This window comes from Haematobia irritans, chromosome 4, assembly GCF_050003625.1.
Source record: "Haematobia irritans isolate KBUSLIRL chromosome 4, ASM5000362v1, whole genome shotgun sequence".
Classification (NCBI taxonomy): Eukaryota; Metazoa; Arthropoda; class Insecta; order Diptera; family Muscidae; genus Haematobia; species Haematobia irritans.
In genome coordinates this window covers 176,667,041-176,692,473 of record NC_134400.1, presented here as the reverse complement: position 1 = coordinate 176,692,473, position 25,433 = coordinate 176,667,041, and the positions used below count along the sequence as shown (strand labels likewise).

The following is a 25,433-nucleotide window of genomic DNA, read 5'->3' as shown; positions in this document are numbered from 1 at the left end:
ACAAATAAATTTGAAAAAGTCGAAATCATGAAAATATGATTTTTCGAATAGTTGAAAATTCAACTTTTCCATAAAAAATATAGTAGGGTCGAAATGTCAATTTTTTTCAAATTTTGGAAAACGTCGAAAATCACTATTTATCAATTTTTTCAAATTGTGATAAACTCGAGAAAAAGTCGTTATGTCGAAAAGTAGACTTTTCCGATTTTTTAAGTCGACAAAGGCTATTTTCTTGATACTGACTATTATCCTTAGTTATAACTACAAAGCTAATCTCTCTCATTTGTGAGTCATGATCGGAAGTTAAAGCAATTTAGACGGACAGACGAAGAACTGCTATGTTGACAAAGATTGCTAGGTATACTAAGTATCTCTAATTGATCTCAAGTGTAGATCACATGCAATGGTAAACTAAAAATCCCATAGAAACAATAACATAGAACATCGTTGCACTCGTATTCTATTCAGAACATCTCATCAGTGCAAGTCGCGCCGATGTTGCCAGATTGTATTTTGATAAAGTGAGGCTTCTTCGATTCACAATAGCACTTTATTGTGACTAATTGATCGAAAAACAAGAAATTCAATGTGGTACAGTGGTTTGAATAATCGCAGCAGTAAATATTTATTACTAATTGGAGCATTCCATACATTAAAAATGCAAGATTTCACTTCTTTTCTGTGATTGTTGTTAAACAGCTGATAACAGTGTTGCATATTTTTGGAGATGACCTGGATAAACGAGTACTATGTTTTCTTTTAGTCCTTCTCGGCTTAGGGTATCCAGTGCTAAAAGAAAACAGCCCTATAGGCGGTCAAATTGAATAACTTAATTTTGTGGAATGTTGTTGTTTTCGTTTATCCGAAAAAGAACTTAAAAAACGCAATCATTTAACATTTGAACATTTCTTTTACCATTACAGATGCTATCGGTACAGACGGCCGGCTGTGCGGGAATGGAGCGACTCGGCGTTCCGACCCGCACCACATTAAATACACCACCTGATGATAGGTAAGTAGGTAGTTAATATTCATAAACTCGCGCCCATAAAAATATCCCTAATAGCAGCGTTTTTTTTTTAATTTTCAGGGGCCAATTTATTTGTAGAATGCACATAGATGCTGCCAGAGATCTCTTGGGTGTACATAGTGAATCGGCAATACGTGGCAATAGTGGCAGTCGAAGCAGCAATAATCATCATCACCAGCTACAATCACATCACAATAAAAGTGAGCAAACCCACCTCCAGCAACATCATCACACACATTATCCTCTGAAACATAGGGCAGTGGCTCAATCAACAACAATATTACCGTCAGTGGCAACACCAGCCGCAGCAGCATCCAAAAATTCATCAAGTGTAGCATTAAGCCCAAGCGGTAGCAATAGTATTAGCAATAACAACTCTAGCAATTTCATCAATAACAGCAGCACAAATTCATATAACAACAATCAATCCTCAATGACCAATAACACAGATGGGAGTAGCGGCAATGGCAGTGGCAGCTCTTTGAAGTTTACCAATATGTGCTGTGGCGGTGGTAGTGGTGGTGGTGGTGATGGTAGCAATTATTCCTCTTGCTGTGCAGGCAGTGTGGCCTCGTCTCAGTGTTCGCTAAGCTCACACAGTCATGATCATCATCAACACTATCAGCATCAGTTGCAGCAACACAAGACTTTGTGTTGTCCCCATCATGTTCCTTTGCCGGATAGTGAATGGATACCACCGGATCAAAGGCCAGTACAATTGAGATCAAGTTATCAGGTATGATGAAATTGCATAGAGAGAAGGATGATGATCGTCGTAAAAGTATTAGGGAAGGAAAGCTTAAAAAGAAGAAGCTCCTGCCCTTGATTTACAGCCATCATCTACATCCTTTTGTAGTCTACATTAGAACTTCTAATTGATTTCATATCTTCTCTTAGCATTCGGAGCTGACCAGATCATATATAAAACCACCACCCAACAAAACGGTTAAAGATGTTCCAGATCGTTCGTCGCACAATTTTTATTCCTCATCAGTTCAGAGTTCGAACTCAGGTTTGCATACCTTGACCTCATCCCAATCGTTGCCTCTTAGTTACTCGAGCAGTACGGCTAGTATGACAAGTAGTAATAGCAGTGGCAGTAGTAGTAGTGGATCCAGCTCCAAATCAAAACCAAATGTGATTACAAAATTCTTCTATCGTAAAAGCTCTCCGAAATCTCCAAATAATGTAACTCATTCGTCGTCCGCATCATCGTCATCACTCTCATCAAATTTCCCATCCACAACCGGATCAATAATGTATACAACACTGAATTCTTCATCAACGACATTATCCTCAATTGGCGGCCTCCCGGGCGCCAGCTCACCATCTGGCAGTAGCACTTCGTCCACAATGTCCTTGAATTCTCAGGCATCGGCACCTGCAGCCGCTGCGGCCGCTGTTTTGGCCTTGACACCCACATTGGCCATTTCCACAGCGTCCACACTGAAGACAACGCCCTGTGATTATGGTCCAAGCATGCAACAGAACTCAGGAACAGGTGGTATTATATCCGCCGGTCTAATGCCCAGTACTCAGTTACTAACCACCATTGGTGTATCACATCCAACCACAACGACGATAACATTCCCTCAAACTACAAATACCATGGATATTAGGATACCAACGCCTCCACTTTCGGTGACTGTGCCTATAAATGCCACATATCTGCAGCACCAGCAGCAGCATCAAAAACAACAACAACAACAATTACTGCTAGAATGTTTAGTAGGCGATGCAGCTTCTGTATCCAGTACATTGCAAACCATTAAGAGTAGTTCATGTAGTCCCACACTAAGTGCCACCCCAACCACCCATTCTAGCTCCAATAATGCGGTCAACAATATCAGTCCTAAAGAAGATTTTGGTCAAATGGAATGCCAATCGGGAAATATAACACGCAACAACAGTAGCAGTAGTATGCAGAGTTTATCGTCATCCTCAGCAATGTGCAATTGTCAATATGCCACATGTAAAGAATGTAACCATATGGATGCCTCAAAATCCGGTCCAACATCGTAGGAGGATTAATAATATGACTCTACTAAATATCACTGGCAATATGTAATACATACATATGTATGAATCTAGATGTTCCACAGTCACATTAATTATTCATCATATAAACTCAAGGGATGATGATTTCAAACAGTTTTGGGCAAATGATTCAGAAAAAAAGAAAGCAAAGAGTTTCCATTAATTGATGATGATGTTAGGAATCGTGCTAAATTCTATAGTAGAGGAGTTTATGTTTAATGGACCTGCACGAAACTGATCTACTACCAGTAGGATTCCTACTGTCCCTATCTACTTTACTTTATATATCATATGTTTACACATCTCCGAATGGAGACTCATATTTCAATTTCGTGCACCTGCATGAAATTGAGTGATAATGAATGGAGTTCATACTGTTCCTTTCTACTAACAGTAGGATTCCTACTGCCACTATCTACTTTACTTTATATATGATATGTTTACACATCTCCGAATGGAGACTCATATGTCAATTTCATGCACCTGCATGAAATTGAATTATAATATGATTTGGATTCCTACTGTTCCAATCTACTATCAGTGGGATTCCTACTGTCCCTTTCTACTTTAATTTATATATGATATATTTATACATCTCCAAATGGAGACTCATATTTCGGCAACGCAAAAAAAAATTGACCAAGTAGTAAATTTTTGTATCCAGTTTCCACTCTTTGACTTTCTTTGTTAAAAATTTATCAAATACTTTGTTAATCAAAACAAAATCAGAGTCTCTATTTAATTGTGCCAATTATTTTTTGTTATTTAATTGGTTCACTTAATTTCGTGATTGAAGAAAATCATCTGATCATTATTATATTACTGCTTGAAATCTTATCCCTATACTAGAAATAACATCATATAATAACCGCCTCAAATGAAATAGATCTTGAAGTAAAAAATCTAAATCTATTATAATATAGACAATTTATAAAGACATAAAAAGCAACAAAATAATAGATATGTAATTCACTTATAAAACTAGTGAAAATATTACAGCACCTCTATTAAATGACAAAAAACAAAAAATGCCAATGCTGCAAAGTATATGTCCAATGTTTTAATATTTATTTTTTATTGTATTGAGTTTTTGAAAAATTATAAAATACCACTAAATTAGAACAACAATCATATACATACGTATGTATGTGCATATGTCTGTATACAATACACTTACACAACCACACATAATCATTTCCATTTGTAACTAATGTCGCTATACAAAAATATTTTATTATTATTATTATTATTATTATTATTATTATTATTATTTGTCTATATTTTAATTTGTTTTTTTTTTTGTTTGGGTATAATAAATATCACAATTATAAAAAATAGAGATAAAGTAAATATAAATTACAATTATCTATCTCTATGTATATTATAGCTTAGTTAATAAGTTTTGTAAACAAAATATTTTATTTGTTATAAACAAAAAAAAAGGACACTCACATTTTATGTGTTAACAAAACCTATTCATAAGTGTCCTAAATTTTTGTATTGCCAGAGTGTTAAAAACACGAAATTTAGATAAATTTTTTCCTCAATCATTTCTTTGTCTTTATTAAAAAAACAGCTTTTTCGTAAATCAAAATTTTTGACTGAATGTAATTTTTGTTTTTTTTTTCTTATTGAGAATTAATATTTAACATAAAATTTTTTAGTGTAATTTTTTTTTATATTTTTTTAAATATTATTTATATGTTTATTAGTAAAGGAAATTTTTCTGGACAATTTTTTATGTCAATTTCTTTATTTATTTCTAATCTAATTGAGACCTAGTCCAAAAATGTTTTAAGATTTTTGTTTTTTTACATTTTCATTATTCCCAACTACAAGGGATTCTGGCAATACCAAAAAATTTTTTATATGAAAAAAAAAACAAAACAACAAACAAATAACAACAAAGAAAGAATTTGTGAACGAAAAATCCTAATTCTGTGTTCTGCACTTGTAAATGAGGCCCAAAAAAAAATATCGCCCAAAAGAAAATGTAAGCCCAAAATTTTTTTCCCTGTAACAGCCGTATTTGTCCGCTATTTCTGCAACTAGCAAACTTTTTTACTGTTATGACTAACAACCATTTTTGAGTGTATTTTGCCTTTTTGGTTTTCTTTTCTACCGTACTAAAACCTGTTTTAATGCAATCGAGCTTAAAAAATATCAGACAATATTTTTAGCAGATTTTTCTGGTTGGCTCATGAAAATCGCATTTCTAGTCTGTTGATTGTACCATAAGTACTTATTCTCATGCATACGATTATTGCTTTTAATAACTACGTTTTCACTTCAACGACTTATACAATTTGCCCTGGCAGTAGGGAAATATTGTTCAACATAACATTTTGTTCGATTTTAGTTTTAAAGATTTTAGTACCAATTCCAATGCACTTGATCTAAATCTTTTTTCAAAACATTAAATTACTACTAATTACCGTTCTTACCACCAAAATTGTATTTCCAAATTTTCCTAGGGCGATATTTAATGTGACCAGCGATTTATTAATAAATTATTATTTTTATATTTTTGGATAATGGAATTTTATTTCGCAAATTTTTTTCAGCTGCCAAAATTGTTATTGTTTGAAAGGAAAAAAAGACAACACTTGTTTTTAGGTCAAAGACAACATTATTTATAAATAAATAATTAAACAAAATCAAAAAAATTTGCAATCAATTTTTAATTGTTTTTTTTAATAAAAAAAAATCGAGTAAATGAAAACAATTACTTTGATTAATAATTAATTTGTATATGTATATATAATGAACACACATCCACACGCATACACATACCCCTTCTATAGAATGATAATTAATTTAATTTAGTTATTAATTTTTAGATAATTCAAACAAAAAAACAAATAAAAACAAAAACAATAAAAAGCCAACACATTATAATTCGTATATTTAAAATATTTATCTTATTTACAAACAAAAAAAAAACATTTTATTTGATAAAAATAAAAAGAATAAAAAATCAAATCAATTATTAAAAAAAAAATACATAATGACTTATTAATTGTTTTATATATGTATTTTAACCAGGTGAGTTATAATTTTGCAATTTTTCTCTTACTACCCTAAATAAAATTATTGACTTAATTTTAAAGATAATTTAATAGAGTGTTAGAGCCCTCCAGTCTAAAAAGTGGACGAAAAAGGCGATAAAAACACCAGAAACGAACCGAAATGTGGAGACCACTGTGCAGAAGTAGAAAGCTTGCTCATGGCCAACACATAAGTGAGCTTGAAGTAAAGCCATTGGAGTTCCAAAAAGTATCAGAGTTAAAAAAATTTAGACTGAAGAAACATAAGGATGTGAAGTCAAAGTTGTTTTTAGCCAAGACACAAACCATCAGAATTTTTTTTTTTTAATTTTAACTTTTAAACGAAAATTCGCAAAAAATCAAACAAATTTCGTGTTGATTTGTTGCTGTTTGACTAAACGCAATAAAATAGGAACAAATTTTGATAATTTTTTTTATATTTAGACCTTTAAACTACAGGGAGTTAAAACCCAAATACATGCCTAAACAGTTCAAACCTCTTTTTGGCTATTTCTGATAAACTCCAACGAGCCAAAGGGGGTACACGTTGGTAACCGCAACTGAGGAGCGTACCCCAGTGAAAAATCCATGAATGTAGGATGGATACAATTTCTTTTAAATTTAATGCCCTGTTCTGTATGTCGAACAATAGTATTTCAAATGAAAAAATAAATATTTGGGTTTTTCTATGTCGACTGGCATGTCACTTCATATTTTGTTGTCGAGTAACAAGCGAACATATACAATAAGTGTCAAGAAAAAAGTAAAAAACAATTTTGAAATTTTAATCAATTCTCAGGCCAAAATATTGAAAATACTTATCATTGATAATCAATGTACCTTCATACACGCTCACAAAAAATCGCTTCTGTAACATATACTCCCAAACATATTTTGCTTCAAGCATATACATTTTTGGGTATTGCCCAAACATTTATATGTTTGATCTCTTCCAATATATAATATGTTTGAAAGCATATTGGTCTAAACGATATATGTTTGGGTAGTCTAAGTTCCAAACATTTTATATTTTTGCATCCAAATTCAATAATGTTGTCTTCCAAAAAACAATATGTTATTATATGAACATATAATATGTTTGGAAGCATTTTGCACCCAAAATTATTATATGCTTAAAAAAAATTCTCAAAATTTTATTTATTTATTTATATATTTACAATCATAATGAATTATGAAAATAAACAGGTAATATAGGTGCTAACAACATAGGTTTTCGACCTGAATGCTCAAAATTTTGTTTCTGCCCAATTGTATATTCCCCCACATCTTTCTCACTTCCACGAGATTTTTTAGTTCTTAGCACCTTTTTCTGTAATACAAACATTGTAGAAGAAATTATTCAATTGTATGATTTTTTTATTTTAATTTTATCTTTTGCCGGACGGGGATTCGAACAGCGGACCACACAGTTTGTAAGGATCAAAGAAGTAGCTGATCAATTGCCCAAGGAAAAATAAAATGTTAATAAAATGTTAAAAATAAAAATGTTGTAATAACAAGCAACAACCACCAACTTAATTCAATATCGCTCCCTGTTAAATAGCGCTCCAAGCTACTAAACACATATATGTTTATAGGCTATTTCTAAATTAATATATGTTTGCATCCAAGCATATTATATTTACAAACATTTTATGTCCCAAACATAATATGTTCTAACATATTAACATATATGTCCCAAACATGTTATGCTAGTTTATGAACATTATGTGCTTGCACTCAAAAATATTGTGTTTAAAAATTTGTGTTCCAAACATATAATGTTTAAAGCCAAACATATGAAAAACAGCCTTTTTCATCCGTGTAGAAACGACATGAACTTTCAACAAGTATATACGGCCGTAAGTTCGGCCAGGCCGAATCTTATGTACCCTCCACCATGGATTGCGTAGAAAATTCTACGAAAGACTATCATCAACAAATTTCAGCTCACATGGTTGTTAAATATCATATACTACCACCACGTACCAAATTTCAACCAGGGGCCAAATCACCGCATTCGTCATCGAGTTCTGTTTCGTATCGAGAAACATTTCGATCGCTGTAAAATTTTGGATCACCGCATTCGATCGTAATTTATTTTGTCTACTACTTTTTTTTACATTGCTGTAAACATATGGTAATAAGAAATTGGAAGCAAAAGATGATTTCCAAATAACTTTTTGTGATCAAAATATGTATATGTGTAAAAATTATTATGAATCCATCTGTTTTTGTTTTCCTCGTCTTCGGATTCAGAGGATGAGTACAAAGTGGCATTAATAAGGAAAAATATTCGAGACAAAATCAGTCGTTTAGCATTGCCTGTAAGTGATTCTATTTTGAAGTGAGTGCTTTTAATTAATTGTGTTTTAACATCTATAGATTTAAAAGACGCTTTCGTCTGTCAAAAGAAGCTTTTAAAAATGTTCTTGAAAAAATGAGTTTTTTTGAAGCGGCTACTGAGCATTCCTTTCTTTGTTCCGTTTCCCTAAATGCAAGTAATATTACATTTTCTTAAATGTATTTCGCCAAAATATATAAATAATACTTCCATTTTCACCAACTACTTGTTTCTTTTTGTTCACCTTTTTTCTGCTCAAAAATCACTACATACTTCGTTTTCGATAGCATGCTACCTATCGTGTTCAACTTCGAGTAGAAACAATTCGATAACGACTGCGGTGATCCGCGTAAACTACATTACGAAGACGAAGTACTCGATTTCGACTGCGGTAATTTGGCCCCAGATCGAATGAATTTTGCTTCTCCAAAAGGCACCGGAGGTCAAATCTGATGATCTGTTTATATGGGAGCTATATTTTATTATGGACTGATAGGAACCAATTCCTGCATGGTTGTTGGATACCCTATACTAACATCACGTACCAAATTTCAACCGAATCAGATGAATTTTGGTCTTCCAAGGGGTTCCGGAGGTCAAATCTGGTGATCGGTTTATATGGGGGCTATATATAATTATGGACCGATATCGACCAATTTTTGCATGGTTGTTAGAGACCATATACTAACACCATGTACCAAATTTCAGCCGGATCGGATGAAATTTGCTTCTCTTAGAGGCTCCGCAAGCCAAATCGGGGGATCGGTTTATCTGGGGGCTATATATAATTATGGACCGATGTGGACCAATTTTTGCATGGTTGTTATAGACCATATACTAACACCATGTACCAAATTTCAGCCGGATCGGATGAAATTTGCTTCTGTTAGAGGCTTCGCAAGCCAAATCGGGGGATCGGTTTATATGGGGCTATATATAATTATGGACCGATATAGACCAACTTTTGCATGGTTGTTAGAGACCATATACTAACACCATTTACCAAATTTCAGCCGGATCGAATGAAAATTGTTTCTCTTAGAGGCTCTGCAAGCCAAATCGGGGGATCGGTTTATATGGGGGCTATATATAATTATGGACCGATGTGAACCAATTTTTGCATGGTTGTTAGAGGCCATATACTAACACCATGTGCCAAATTTCAGCCGGATCGGATGAAATTTGCTTCTCTTAGAGGCCTCGCAAGCCAAATTTGGGGGTCCGTTTATATGGGAGCTATACGTAAAAGTGGACCGATACGGCCCATTTGCAATACCATCTGACCTGCATCAAGAACAACTACTTGTGCCAAGTTTCAAGTCGATAGCTTGTTTCGTTCGGAAGTTAGCGTTTCGTTCGGAAGTTAGCGTTGTTTCGTTCGGAAGTTAGCGTGATTTCTGAGTCGATCTGAGCATGTCCGGACGGAACGACCCAGAATATATATACTTTATGGGGTCTTAGAGCAATATTTCGATGTGTTACAAACGGAATGACAAAGTTAATATACCCCCCATCCTATGGTGGAGGGTATAAAAATATGTTAGAGAAATCCAAATTGATTCGAATTCGAGTGACTGAGTTTTCGTTCGACATACAGAAATAGGGCATACAATAAGTAGAAAGCCCAGAGTGGGCTTTCTACTTATTTTCATAACCGTAGCTTATTAAAATTTTAAAAGGGGGTCTAAGCAATTTTAGTAAATATTTCAACACTGATTTTCACCTATTTACACCCAACGATAATGAACTAACGCGGATATACGTAGGTAGCTGCATCTTTGGAGTAACATATCCCCCAGTGAAAGCCCCATCGGCGTAGCTCATCTGTGAACAGAGAAAAGTCAAAGGGGGTAAACATACTATTTCTTAGAATATAAACTATTTTCAACACTATTTTCGTCCCACGACAACGAACTAAATTCGGTATACGTAGGTAGCAGCACCCTTGGAGCGTCCTCTAGTGAAAGTCCCATGAGCGTACCTCATCTGTGAGAGGAGAAAACTCAAAGGGGGTAAAATTACTATTTGTTACAATTTCAACACTTATTTTCCCCTATTTAGAACTAAAGTGGATATAAGTAGGCAGCTGCACCCTTAGAGCATCCCCCAGTGAAAGTGCCATGGGCGTAGCTCATCTGTAAACAGAGAAAAGTCAAAAGGGGTAAAAAAAATATTTCTTAGAATATCAACTATTTTCAACACTCATTTTGGCCTATTTACACGCAGGTAACTGCACCATTGGAGCATCCCCCAGTGAAAATCCTATGGGCGTAGCTCATCTGTGAAGTGAGAAAAGCCAAAGTCAAAGTCAAAAAGTCAAATTATTTGTCACAAAATCAACACTGATTTTCGCATTTTGTGTAAGGCGTAATCAACTTTTAGGAGCATATAGCTTCAGATTACTGGCGGATCTGGAAAACGTTAACTTAAGAAGTCTGCTAATGTTTTTGGAACAATCTGGTTGGTTCAACAAAAGAAAATAATCGAGAAGGTTCAGCGGTTAAAACTAGAAGTGCCCATATTTATGTAATAGGTACTTTTAGTTAATGTGGTATCACAATGGACTGAATATTCTAAGTGAGCCTGAATCTTAATCGGTCTGCCACTTTAACCTAACCTAACATACGGTGATACTGCCAGCATTGCAGCGAGTCAAAAAAGTGGACGAAAAAGGCGGAAAAAACACTAGAAACGAATCAAAATGTGGATACCTTTTTGCAGAGGTAGAAAGCTTGCTCATGACCAGCACATATTGAAGAATAAGCTTGAAGTAAAGCCATTGAAGTTCCAAAAAGTACCAGAGTTCAAAAGAGTTAAACTGTTGAAGTTGTTTTTAGCCAAGACACAAATCATCAGCAATAAAATAGGAACAAAGTTTGTTAATTATTTTATATTTACCCCTATTTGCATGAAGCTCCGTTAGTGTTCTGTTAACTAACGAACTTTTAAACCATATTACGGACGTAGCTGTCATCTTGCCTAAATATTCCATATGCGAAAAATTTTCAGTTAAAGTTCATACGAAAAATGTTCAGTTAAAGTTAACCGGAGAGAAGATATTTGCAATTTACTTTCTTTTAACTGGCAGTTATAATGGCACATGATAATGGCCGTTAGACCTTTAAACTAGAGGGAGTTAAAACCCAAATATATGCCTAAATTGTTGAAATCTCTTTTTGGCTATTTCTGATAAACTCCAACGAGCCAAAGGGGGTACACGTAGGTAACACCAAGTGAGGAGCGTACCCCAGTGAAAAATCTATAGGCGTCGGTCATTTGTGGAAGAGAAATCAAGGGGGGGGATCAAATCAACTTTTATGTTTGTTGTTGAACGCATTATGGATACAATCTTCTTTTAAATTTTGAAATAAGTAGAAAGCCCAGAATGGGTAGAAACTTACAGTTACATTTCCATAACCTTAATATAGCTTATTAAAATTTTAAAAGGGGGTCTAAGCAAATTTAGTAAAAATTTCAACCCTGATTTTCGCCTATTTACACCCCACCACAATGAACTAAAGTGGGTATACGTAGGTAGCTGCAACCTTGGAGCATCCTGCAGTGAAAGTCCCATGGGCGTAGCCCATATGTGAACAGAGAAAAGTCAAAGGGGATAAAAATACTTTTTCATAGAATATCAACACTGATTTTGGCCTATTTACACGCAGGTAGCTGCACCCTTGGAGTATCCCTCAGTGAAAGTCCTATGGGCGTAGCTCGTCTGTGAGAGAAGAAAACTCATTGGAGTTTAAAGTATTATTTGTCACAATTTCAACCCTGTTTTTGGACTATTTACACCCCACGACAACGAACTAAAGTGAGAATATGTAGGTAGCTGCACCCTTGGAGTATCCCCCAGTGAAAACCCCATGAACGTAGCTCATCTGTGAGAGGAGAAAACGCAATGGGAGTAAAATTACTATTTGTTACAATTTCAACACAAATTTTGGCCTATTTACTCCCCACGACAATAAAGTAAAGTGTGTGTATACTTAGGTAGCAGCACCCTTGGAGCATCTTCCAGTGAAAGTCCCATGGGCGTAGCTCATCTGTGAGAGGAGAAAACTTAGTGGGGGTGAAAATACTATTTGTTACAATTTCAACACTGATTTTGGCCTATTTACTCCCCACAACAACAAACTAAAGTGTGTGTGTGTGTGTGCATACGTAGGTAGCAGCACCTTTGGAGCATCTTCCAGTAAAAGTCCCATGGGCGTAGCTCATCTGTGAGAGGAGAAAACTCAATGGGAGTAAAATTACTATTTAGTACAATTTCTGTTGTATTTGTTGATAAAACGGAGTTCATTTATTGAGTGATAGATACAAACTGCGCCAAATTTGGCATAATCTAAGTTTACATTTGTTTGCACTAATACATACGTACAATTCAATAACAGGGATGTTACAATGATGAGTATCTAATCTTGACGATAAACTATCGATGAGATGGGAGCCACCGTGGTGCAATGGTTAGCATGCCCGCCTTGCATACACAAGGTCGTGGGTTCGATTCCTGCTTCGACCGAACACCAAAAAGTTTTTCAGCGGTGGATTATCCCACCTCAGTAATGCTGGTCACATTTCTGAGAGTTTCAAAGCTTCTCTAAGTGGTTTCACCGCAATGTGGAACGCCGTTCGGACTCGGCTAAAAAGGAGGTCCCTTGTCATTGAGCTTAACATAGAATCGGGCAGCACTCAGTGATAAGAGAGAAGTTCACCAATGTGGTGTCACAATGGACTGAATAGTCTAAGTGAGCCTGATACATCGGGCTGCCCCTAATCTAACCTAACCTAACTATCGATGAGATCAACTCATATTCAAATACATTTCAACTATAAATTCATTATCCAACAATTTCAACACTGGTTTTGGCCTATTTACACACCACAACAATACATTTAGTATACGTAGGTAGCAGCACCCTGATAGCGAAACCCAGTGGAAGCCCCATCTCATATGTGAACGCAGAAAAGTCAAAGGGGTGAAATTAATGTTTGTTAGAATATCAAATATTTTACACCCCACAACAACGAACTAAAGTGTGTATACGTAGGTAGCAGCACCCTTGGAGCATCCTCCAGTGAAAGTCCCATTGGCGTAGTTCGTCTGTGAGAGGAGAAAACTCAATGAGAGTAAAATTACTATTTGTTACAATTTCAACACGACAACGAACTAAAGTTGGTATACGGTAGGTAGCTGCACCCTGGGAGCATCTGCCAATGAAAGTCCTTTGGGAGTAGCTCGTCGGTGAGAGGAGAAAACTCAATCGGGGTAAAAGTCATATATTAGCATAAAGGGAACAAAATTGAGTCATCTCTTCAAGCCAGATCTATACTAAAGGCTGTGGACAAGTTCATTCGCCCGAACTAAAACATGTACAGCACAGAAAAAAATTTCAAGATTTTTTTTTCAATTAAAATTTTAATTGAGTTTCAAAAAATCTTCAATTAAAAATTTAATTGATTCAACAAATTTTTTAATTAAAACAAAGGGAGCCACCGTGGTGCAATGGTTAGCATGCCCGCCTTGCATACACAAGGTCGTGGGTTCGATTCCTGCTACGACCGAACACCAAAAAGTTTTTCAGCGGTGGATTATCCCACCTTAGTAATGCTGGTGACATTTCTGAGGGTTTCAAAGCTTCTCTAAGTGGTTTCACTGGAATGTGGAACGCCGTTCGGACTCGGCTATAAAAAGGAGGTCCCTTGTCATTGAGCTTAACATGGAATCGGGCAGCACTCTGTGAAAAGAGAGAAGTTCACCACTGTGGTATCACAATGGACTGAATAGTCTAAGTGAGCTTGATACATCGGGCTGTCACATAACCTAACCTAACCTAATTAAAACAAAAATCAATCACAAAAATTAATAGTATCAATTAATTTTTTAATTGGATCAATTAATTGTTTAATTGACTTTTAATTAATTTTTTAATTGATACTATAATTTCTGTGATTGAAGACATTTCAATTAAAAAATTAATTGGATCAATTAGCTTCGTGATTGAATCAGAAAAAAGGTATTGTGTGAGTCTACACACAAAAAAATATTTTTCTGATTCAATCACGAAATTAATTGATCCAATTAATTTTTTAATTGAAATGTCTTCAATCACAGAAATGATTGTATCAATTATAAAATTAATTGACAGTCAATTAAAAAATTAATTGATCCAATTAAAAACTTAATAGATACTATTAGTTTGTGTGATTGATTTTTATTTCAATTAAAAAATTTGTTGAATCAATTAAATTTTTAATTGAATATTTTTTAAAACTCAATTAAGATTTTAATTGGAACAATTTTCGTAAATTTTTTTTTTGTGTAGGCGTGTATAGATTTGTATCTCGCGTTTTCTTTTCAATGCTTCTATTTATCAAATTCCTTGATCTAATTTGTCCATAAAGCTCGAAAAATAATTAATTGTAAAATTAAAATATCATGCATTTGGACGTTAATCGCCTGTTTCGGTCTTAGGCTAACATGAAGAACATATTTGTTACAATTTCAACACAGATTTTCGCCTATAAAGATAAAGGGTTCTTAGATAAATGTTATTCCAATTTGAAAATTTTGATTTCACAACACTTCTATAGAAATACACAACACATTCACATAAATAAATTTCATTCATTTCATTTTCTTCCATATAAAAACGTTAGCATTTTGTTACTTATTTGCATCGTTACTAGGCAATGAATTTCTTACTGTGAGTCCTTCGATACGGGTGTTTAGTGTTGAAAACAGGCTTTCTTTCATCCAGGATACAAAAAATACACACTTAAAATTTGATAATCGACAAAGTAACTCTTATTTTTCCCCATATAATCCAGAGAAAAACAAAAGAAAAAAGCCAATATTAAAAAAAATGCAGAATAATGCAATAAAAGATGTGGGCAAAGTGTAAGTTGTTCATCATGTCCCCAAATATTAATATGATGATTTGCAATAATATTTTCTTATAATCAGTAAGGAGCAAATTGATATGGAATTTAAGGCCAGAAGAAATTATCCCCGTAAATGGTTAAAATATTACAATGAAACCCCATGGGATGATATGTACAATCCCAATAGATTGTCTCAAAAGATTAAGGAACTCTCCAAAAATGAAGGTTTGTACGAAAATATTGGAATATTTCTATGTATATACTGTAGCAACATTTTAATGTGTTATTAAATTTTAGACCTTAATCCTTATCAATATTCAAAAGATGGTATTGGCCATTTTATCTCACCGGATATGTATAAATCTTTATTGAAATATTGCCGATGCGGTCGACCTCATTCTGATTTGCATCTTGTACGATGTGTTCAAAAGGAACAAGAAAAATTTCTACCAAAGTCCGAAGATACAATACAAACGAATAAGCTTGAATTACCCAAGACAGCAAGTGGTATGAAACAATATTTTATGTCAGCAAAATAGTAAAACCACACTGTTAGAAAAATATGTTTTTCATATGTTCCGATATAAACAAAATGTGTTTCGGGCACAATTTTTAAACACAATATATTTAAGTGCCAACATGTAATGTTCCTAAACTAACACTAAATGTTTGGCACACATATGTTAATATGTTAAAATATATTTTGTTTGGGGCATGAATGTTTCATAAAAATAATATGTTGAATGTAAACATATATAAATTTATAAATTTCGAGTAAACATATATATGTTTACAATTTCTGTGAAACGGTTGGATGTTGTTTCGGAAAACTGCTTTATGATAAGGCCACAAATTTGATATGCTTAAGTCTAAATATTATTTAATTTGAATATTAGAACGAGTATTCGAAGTAAAGAGAATAGACATTCGGAACCAAGAGCATAGAGATTTGAAAAAAAAAACAGCATGTGTTTTCGCCTTGAGAGGAGAATTTTATGTACACCCAGAGAAGGAATATGATTACCTCAAACATGTTTTAAGAGCAAAATGTTATTTTTGGGTGGTGACCATGTAACATGGTTTTCGCAGCCATGTTATTTTCTCGGAAATCATGTATTTGATTTCGGCAAGCAGGTTATATTTGACGAGAAAATAACATTAGAGTGACAAAAATGTTACATGATCACCATACAAAAATAACATTTTGCTCTTGAAGCATGTTTGAGGTGATCATATTCCTTCTCTGCGTGTATGTGTGGACAAGTGTTTTGTTTAAAAATGAAATTAAGTACAAAACACGAAAAGTTTTAAAGGCATTTAAAATGTTGTTAAATGCTAGTAAAAAACGGTCCACGCCTAAATAAATTTATGTGTACATTATAAAATTATTTATCTATGTTTATACTCTTCTTTTGTTATAGTTTTTGATTTTCTTCCAAAATTTCAAACTTTTATACCAAAAACAGTTGTTTGTTATAAAATTGTTATTTTTGCAAAAAAAAAAAATAATATTTTATTCAAAAGTCATTTCGTTTATATCAAGCACTGTTTCTGACTGTAAACCCACATTTCGAAGTTTCATTATAAAAATTTAATTTAGTACAAATGTCTAAATTACAAAAAAAATTGGTTCGGTCGGAGCAGGAATTGAACCCACGACCCTTTGCATGCAAGGCAGACATGCTAACCACTGCTCCACGTGGCCAACAAATGTATGTTTCTTTTAAATAATGTTATGTTTGCATGGGCTCGTGGGCGCTGCAAACTATGCTATATAAATGTAACTTATAACGATAATTGTCTACTGGTGACTATAACTGCTACGTAGCCCAGTGGATAGTGTGTTGGCTTACAAACTGTATGGTCCTCGGTTCGATTCTCCGTCCAGGCGAAAGGTAAAATTTAAAAAATTTATAAAATTGAATAATTTCTTCAACATTATTTGTATTACAGAAAAAGGTACCAAGAACTAAAAATTTCGTGGAAGTGAAATTTATGTTAGGGAATGAGCACAATCTTCTTTGGGGAAAGTTCTTCCAAGCATATAATATTTTTGGGCTCAAAATGCTTCCAAACATATAATATGTTCACATAAAACAAACATATTAATGTTTCGGCAGCATCCAATAATATATGTGCTTCCTGCAAAATATGTTTGGAACATATGTTAGAGAAGCGATTTTTTTTGAGGGTGCACAGATGGGAAAATGATGACGATTGGAAAAATGGCCGATGTCATGCGAAATGTTGCATTTACATATATCTTCGTTAATTTTTTTTTAACCCTCCACCATAGGATGTGGGGTATATTAACTTTGTCATTCCGTTTGTAACACATCGAAATATTGCTCTAAGACCCCATAAAGTATATATTCTGGAAAATGGTGAAATTCTGAATCGATCTAAGCATGTCCGTCCGTCCGTCTGTTGAAATCACGCTAACTTCTGAACGAAACAAGCTGTCGACTTGAAACTTGGCACAAGTAGTTGTTATTGATGTAGGTCGGATGGTATTACAAATGGGCCATATCGGTCCACTTTTACGTATAGCCCCCATATAAACGGACCCACAAATTTGGCCGACCCTCTAAGAGCAGCAAATTTCATCCGATCCGGCTGAAATTTTGTACATGGTGTTAGTATATGGTCTCTAATGACCATGCAAAAATTGATCCCCATCGGTCCATAATTATATAGCCCCCATATAAACCGATCTCCAGATTTGGCTTGCGGAGCCTCTAAGGGAAGCCAATTTCATCCGATCCGGCTGAATTTTGGTACATGGTGTAAGTATATGGTCTCTAATGACCATGCAAAAATTGTTCAACATCGGTCCATAATTATATATAGCCGCCATATAAACCGATCACCAGATTTGACCTCCGGAGCCTCTTGGAAGACCAAAATTCATCTGATTCAGTTCAAATTTGGTACATTGTGGTAGTATATGGCCGTTAACAACCATTCCTACCTAGGTCCATATCGGTCTATAGTTATACACAGAAAAAAATATCACCAAAATATTTCCAATTAAAAAGTTAATTGAAGTTGAAAATTTTTTCAATTAATAAATTAATTGATACAATTAACTTTTTAATCATGATAGAAACATTAAGTTAATTAAGTCAATGATTGAAATTTTTAAAATGTTTAATTAAAAAATTAATTGATACAATTAACTTTTTAATCAAATTCGGAAGACTAATTCAGTTAAAAAAGTGCTGATGTTTTTTTACTTTTTTAATTAAAAATGTATTTCAAACAATCATTTGTTAATCCAAATAAAAACTCTATGCCAATCTAACTAAGTAATTAAAAATAGTTACCTTTTTAAAAATAGTTACCTTAATAAATTAATTGCGTTTTGCAATCAACATCAATTAAATTTTTAATTGAATCAATTAAAAAATTAATTGAATTTTGCTGGAAAAATCAATTAATTTTTTAATCAAGAATTTTTTCTATGCCCAATTAAAACTGTGATTGATACTATCATTTTCGTGATTGAAGACATTTCAATTAAAAAATTAAATGGATCAATTAATTTGGTGATTGAATCAGAGAAAAAATTTTTTGTGTGTATATAGCCCTCAGATAAATCGATCCCCAATCACACAAAAATTGGTCCATATCAAGTTCATAATTGTATATAGCCCCCATATAAGCGACCCCCATATTTCAATTCTGGCTATCTACGTACCGTGCAAAAGTCCGTATCGATTCGTAATTATTTGTAGACTTACCTATACATCGCTTTTTTGTCTAATATATATACCACGTATGAACTAACTCACAATTTAGAAAACGATGTTAAGAAGTTTTAAGATACCTTGCCATCGGTAAGTATTACCACAACCCAAGTAATTCAACTGTGGATGACAGTCTTTCATAGAAGTTTCTACGCAATCCATGGTGGAGGGTTCATAAGATTCGGCCTGGCCGAACTTACGGTCGTATATACTTGTTTTTTTTTATATTTTTTTTTAGTTAAAACTTTTTTTAATGATAAACATTAAAAGCTTTGTTCGATTTTAATTTAATTTATTCTTATTCTTAGTTTAATTTGCGATTCACAAGCCATATGAGAAGTATGAATCGAACACCGTCGTCATTGGTTCGATACTTTCTGCTACTATTTTCCTATCTTTCTCTTCTATTAGGTTAGGTTAGGTGGCAGATCGATTCTTTAGGCTCACATAGACTATTCAGTTCATTGTGATATCACTCACTCATAGAAGGAATATGATCACCTCAAACATATGTTTGAAACATACACCCTCAAAAAAAATCGCTTCTTTAACATATGGTCCAAACATATTTTGCAGGAAGCATATATAATATTGGATACTGCCGAAACATTAATATGTTTGTTTTATGTGAACATATTATATGTTTGGAAGCATTTTGAGCCCAAAAATATTATATGCTTGGAAGAATTTATCCCAAAGACGATTGTGCTCATTGCCTAACATACTCGTAATTTTCACTTCCACGAAATATTTTAGTTCTTGGCACCTTTTTCTGTAATACAAATAATGTGGAAGAAATTATTCCCTATATAAATTTTTTAAATTTTACCTTTTGCCTGCCGAGGACCATACAGTTTGTAAGCCAACACACTATCCACTGGACTACGTAGCTGTTATAGTCACCAGTAGATAATTATCGTTATAAGTTACATTTATATAGCATAGTTTGCAGCGCCCACGAGCCCACGCAAACATAACATTATTTAACAGAAACATACATTTGTTTGCCACGTGGAGCAGTGGTTAGCATGTCTGCCTTGCATGCAAAGGGTCGTGGGTTCAATCCCTGCTCCGGTCGAACACTTTTTTTTTGATTTACACATTTATATTTATACTATATTAAATTTTTAATATAAAGGGTGATTCTTTTGAGGTTAGGATTTTCATGCATTAGTATTTGACAGATCACGTGGGATTTCAGACATGGTGTCAAAGAGAAAGATGCTCAGTATGCTTTGACATTTCATCATGAATAGACTTACTAACGAGCAACGCTTGCAAATCATTGAATTTTATTACCAAAATCAGTGTTCGGTTCGAAATGTGTTTATCGACAAATTTTGTTCAGCGATGAGGCTCATTTCGGGTTGAATGGCTACGTAAATAAGCAAAATTGCCGCATTTGGAGTGAAGAGCAACCAGAAGCCGTTCAAGAACTGCCCATGCATCCCGAAAAATGCACTGTTTGGTGTGGTTTGTACGCTGGTGGAATCATTGGACCGTATTTTTTCAAAGATGCTGTTGGACGCAACGTTACGGTGAATGGCGATCGCTATCGTTCGATGCTAACAAACTTTTTGTTGCCAAAAATGGAAGAACTGAACTTGGTTGACATGTGGTTTCAACAAGATGGCGCTACATGCCACACAGCTCGCGATTCTATGGCCATTTTGAGGGAAAACTTCGGAGAACAATTCATCTCAAGAAATGGACCGGTAAGTTGGCCACCAAGATCATGCGATTTGACGCCTTTAGACTATTTTTTGTGGGGCTACGTCAAGTCTAAAGTCTACAGAAATAAGCCAGCAACTATTCCAGCTTTGGAAGACAACATTTCCGAAGAAATTCGGGCTATTCCGGCCGAAATGCTCGAAAAAGTTGCCCAAAATTGGACTTTCCGAATGGACCACCTAAGACGCAGCCGCGGTCAACATTTAAATGAAATTATCTTCAAAAAGTAAATGTCATGGACCAATCTAACGTTTCAAATAAAGAACCGATGAGATTTTGCAAATTTTATGCGTTTTTTTTAAAAAAAGTTATCAAGCTCTTAACAAATCACCCTTTAGTATAAATTTTTTCGAAATGTGGGTTATTAAAGATTTATAGTCAGTAACAGTGCTTGATATAAACGAAATTGCCTGTTTTTTTTGGATAAAATATTATTTCTTTTTTTTTATGGCAAAAATAACAATTTTGTAACAAAAAACTGTTTTTAGTACAAAACTTTAAAATTTGGAAGGAATTCAAAACCTCTAACAAAAGAAGAATGTGGAGTCGAGTATAAACATACATAAATAATTTTATAATATAAACATAAATTTATTTAGGCGTGAACAGTTTTTTACTAGCATTTAACACCATCGCTCTAAAATGCCTTTTATTTTTATACCCACCACCATAGAATGGTGACGGGGGTATAATAAGTTTGTCATTCCGTTTGTAACACATCGAAATATCGATTTCCGACTATATAAAGTATATATATTCTTGATCAGGGAGAAATTCTAAGACGATATAACGATGTCCGTCTGTCTGTCTGTCTGTTGTAATCACGCTACAGTCTTCAATAATGAAGCAATCGTGCTGAAATTTTGCACAAACTCGTTTTTTGTCTGCAGGCAGGTCAAGTTCGAAGATGGGCTATATATGTCCAGGTTTTGATATAGTCCCCATATAAACCGACCTCCCGATTTGGGGTCTTGGGCTTATAGAAATCGTAGTTTCTATCCAATTTGCCTGAAATTTGAAATCTAGAGGTATTTTATGACCATAAAGAGGTGTGCCGAAAACGGTGAGTATCGGTCCATGTTTTAGTATAGCCCCCATAAGAACGATTTCCCGATTTAACTCCTTGGGTTTCTAGAAACCGTAGTTTTTATCTGATTTACCTGAAATTGTAAATATTCTGGTATTTTAGGTTCACAAAAACGTGTATCGGATTAAGTTTTTATCGGTCCATTTGGCAATGCCTCCATATAGACCGACTTCAATTTTTGAGGTTGTAAAGGGTGATTCTTTTGAGGTTAGGATTTTCATGCATTAGTATTTGACAGATCACGTGGGATTTCAGACATGGTGTCAAAGAGAAAGATGCTCAGTATGCTTTGACATTTCATCATGAATAGACTTACTAACGAGCAACGCTTGCAAATCATTGAATTTTATTACCAAAATCAGTGGCAGAAAATCCGCTTTTTTATCGACAAATTTTGTTCAGCGATGAGGCTCATTTCTGGTTGAATGGCTACGTAAATAAGCAAAATTGCCGCATTTGGAGTGAAGAGCAACCAGAAGCCGTTCAAGAACTGCCCATGCATCCCGAAAAATGCACTGTTTGGTGTGGTTTGTACGCTGGTGGAATCATTGGACCGTATTTTTTCAAAGATGCTGTTGGACGCAACGTTACGGTGAATGGCGATCGCTATCGTTCGATGCTAACAAACTTTTTGTTGCCAAAAATGGAAGAACTGAACTTGGTTGACATGTGGTTTCAACAAGATGGCGCTACATGCCACACAGCTCGCGATTCTATGGCCATTTTGAGGGAAAACTTCGGAGAACAATTCATCTCAAGAAATGGACCGGTAAGTTGGCCACCAAGATCATGCGATTTGACGCCTTTAGACTATTTTTTGTGGGGCTACGTCAAGTCTAAAGTCTACAGAAATAAGCCAGCAACTATTCCAGCTTTGGAAGACAACATTTCCGAAGAAATTCGGGCTATTCCGGCCGAAATGCTCGAAAAAGTTGCCCAAAATTGGACTTTCCGAATGGACCACCTAAGACGCAGCCGCGGTCAACATTTAAATGAAATTATCTTCAAAAAGTAAATGTCATGGACCAATCTAACGTTTCAAATAAAGAACCGATGAGATTTTGCAAATTTTATGCGTTTTTTTTTAAAAAAAAGTTATCAAGCTCTTAACAAATCATCCTTTAGAAGGCGCAGTGATCATGAAAATTGCTTGAAACTCAATGTAAAACTTCCAGATTTTTCTTCTACAGATTTAAGATTTCAATTCAAGGCGTTATTTTATAATTTTCTTGCACACTTACAAGAGATGTTAATGATTCCTCTAAAACTCAAACAAAAATGGTTCTTATAAATCCAGAATCTGATATAGTCTTCATAGGTGAAATCTTTAAATTTATCTTCGGGAAGTGTCCTCAAGTCATCTATCTAGCCCTCCTGAAATTTCAAAGGAAACCCTAATATTTGGTTCATGGTTCAACTCCTCGTACTTATTAATAAAGACTATTTATTAATAAAGAGGAACTAAACTTTGTTTTTATACATTTTACTGTGTAATTGTTCACTATTTCCTCCTTATTTACTGTCCCAACTCTAAAAAGAGTATAGTGCCCTTTCGTTATTTTTATGAAGACCCCTGATTTCTTTTAACGAACCAAGAAAAAAATTGTGCCCATAATGCCAAAATGATAAACAAAACACATGTCCACACATACATAAAATGCTGCTCTCAAGGCGAAAACATATGCTCTTTATTCAAATTAAATAATATTTAGACTTAAGCATATCAAATTTTTGGCCTTATCATAAAACAGTTTTCCGAAACAACATACAAGCGGTTTCATAGAAATTGTTCTCTTTTGATTCTTTCGCTGTGTTATGTTGATATCTTCCGTCAACCCTCCCCGTTTCCATCTCTATTTCTTTCTCTATACTCTCTCTGTCGCTTTGAATAAAATATCACAACATATGTATGTTTAGTCGAAATTTGTAAATATATATATATATGTTTGCATTCACACATATGATTTTTATGAAACATTCATGCCCCAAACATAATATATTCTAACATATTAACATAGCTGTACCAAACATTTAGTGTTAGTTTAGGAACATTACATGTTTGCACTTAAATATATTGTATTTTAAAATTGTGCCCGAAACACATTTTGTTTATATCGGAACATATGAAAAACATATTTTTCTAACAGTGTATGTTTCAAGAGCAAAATGTTATTTTTGTGTGGTTACACGGTCACATGTTTGTAACTAAAATGTTATTTTCTCCGCAAATATAACCTGCTTGCCGAAATCAGATACATGATTTCCGAGAAAATAACATGGTTGCGAAAACCATGTTACATGGTTTTCGCAACATGTTTGAGGTGATCATATTCCTTCTCTGTGTGCAGTGCTGCCCGATTCCATTCCAGGAAAAATGAACTTCCAAAAAAGTAGTTTGGATCCCCAATTTGTGATGCGGAAGTATTGCAAGCTGGGATCATCTCCAATGAATTATACATGGGCTTGCCATAGGGCAGAATTACTCTATTTTTGGATCATTTGTATTACTTTAGAAGTCAATGCGTCTTTTTTTTGTTTTTGTCAAATACTGCTCCAGTCAATATTTGGAATAGTCTTCTTACAAAGAATCATGGATTGTGGTCAATCTCTACACCCAGAGAAGGAATATGATCTCCTCCTAGAGCAAAATGTTATTTTTTGACATTGAAGATGTAACACCTTTGTCCCAACATTGTTATTTTCTAGCATATTACGTATCTGATTTTAATAATCATTTTATGTTTAGCGAGAAAACATTTAATTTTTGTAATTTATTTTTTTATATATTTTTTTTTTAATTAAAAAAATTAATAAAATAAATTAAATGTTTTTTTTTATGAAATCGATTATTTTTTTAATTGAATATTTTGAATTTTTTTTTGTTTTTACATTTTATTAAATTTGAATTGTTAATATTTTTTTCAGTGTATTATGAGGAAGAAAATAGATACATACATCAGCCTACGGAATTACATAATTGAAAATAATTTATAAATTTCTATTTTAGGCTTTGTTGGATGGCATTATAAGAATCCACCTTATAAACAATGGGAGGAGTCCATCAGGTACAAATCTCCCATACACGATATGCCAGGAGAAAGAATAACAACTACACCTTATAATGCTATAATTATTGGATAAAATAACATTTAGAAAAATTCAATAAAGATAAACGATCAAAATACATATTACTGAAACTGAGTATCATATTGAAGTATGGTTCAATCGAAAATTTCCTCTAGGATATCAGAAAGAAATAAAAAAAATAATAAAATAAACATAAAATTGGGCAGTTCTCAGTGATGGGTGAGAAGTTCATCACTGTGGTAACACAATGGAAATATCGGGCTGCCACTATATCTAACCTAACCCAAAATGATATCACTACGTAATTGTCATATATATATATATATATATATATATATATATATATATATATATATATATATATATATATATATATATATATATATATATCTATATATATATATATATATATATATATATATATATATATATA

General features: G+C 33.8%; 2 protein-coding genes and 1 long non-coding RNA gene across 5 annotated transcripts in view; all 3 read left to right on the top strand.

The window, feature by feature from the left end:
- LOC142233095 (uncharacterized) overlaps positions 1 to 4,114 on the top strand; it is a 72,837-nt gene extending 68,723 nt beyond the window's left edge. For 2 of the 3 annotated variants that reach the window (XM_075303873.1, XM_075303874.1), the window contains 3 exons: positions 924 to 1,012; positions 1,091 to 1,766; positions 1,928 to 4,114. In XM_075303873.1, the coding sequence (XP_075159988.1) occupies positions 924 to 1,012; positions 1,091 to 1,766; positions 1,928 to 3,052 (1,890 nt within the window). In that variant the 3' untranslated portion in view covers positions 3,053 to 4,114. Of the gene's footprint in view, positions 1 to 923; positions 1,021 to 1,090; positions 1,767 to 1,927 lie in introns of those variants that run through there. The other variant, XM_075303875.1, reaches the window with a different exon arrangement.
- Positions 4,115 to 8,008: 3,894 nt separating this feature from the next.
- LOC142234718 (uncharacterized) lies at positions 8,009 to 8,680 on the top strand. The gene is made up of 2 exons (XR_012721695.1): positions 8,009 to 8,441; positions 8,500 to 8,680. It is a non-coding gene; the product is annotated as an uncharacterized LOC142234718 (long non-coding RNA).
- A 6,477-nt stretch (positions 8,681 to 15,157) lies between these two features.
- LOC142234716 (uncharacterized) lies at positions 15,158 to 25,097 on the top strand. The gene is made up of 4 exons (XM_075305887.1): positions 15,158 to 15,362; positions 15,429 to 15,571; positions 15,644 to 15,853; positions 24,921 to 25,097. The coding sequence occupies exons 1-4, from the start codon at positions 15,328 to 15,330 to the stop codon at positions 25,052 to 25,054; spliced, it is 522 nt and encodes a 173-aa protein (XP_075162002.1). The 5' UTR covers positions 15,158 to 15,327; the 3' UTR covers positions 25,055 to 25,097.
- The last annotated feature ends 336 nt before the right edge of the window (positions 25,098 to 25,433 follow it).

Coding starts and splice junctions, on each gene's coding strand:
- LOC142234716 (XM_075305887.1), top strand. CDS start 15,328: ATGCAGAATAATGCAATAAAAGATGTGGGCAAAGT. Junction 15,572..15,643: donor GGAACTCTCCAAAAATGAAG/GTTTGTACGAAA, acceptor ATTAAATTTTAG/ACCTTAATCCTTATCAATAT. Junction 15,854..24,920: donor ATTACCCAAGACAGCAAGTG/GTATGAAACAAT, acceptor TTTCTATTTTAG/GCTTTGTTGGATGGCATTAT.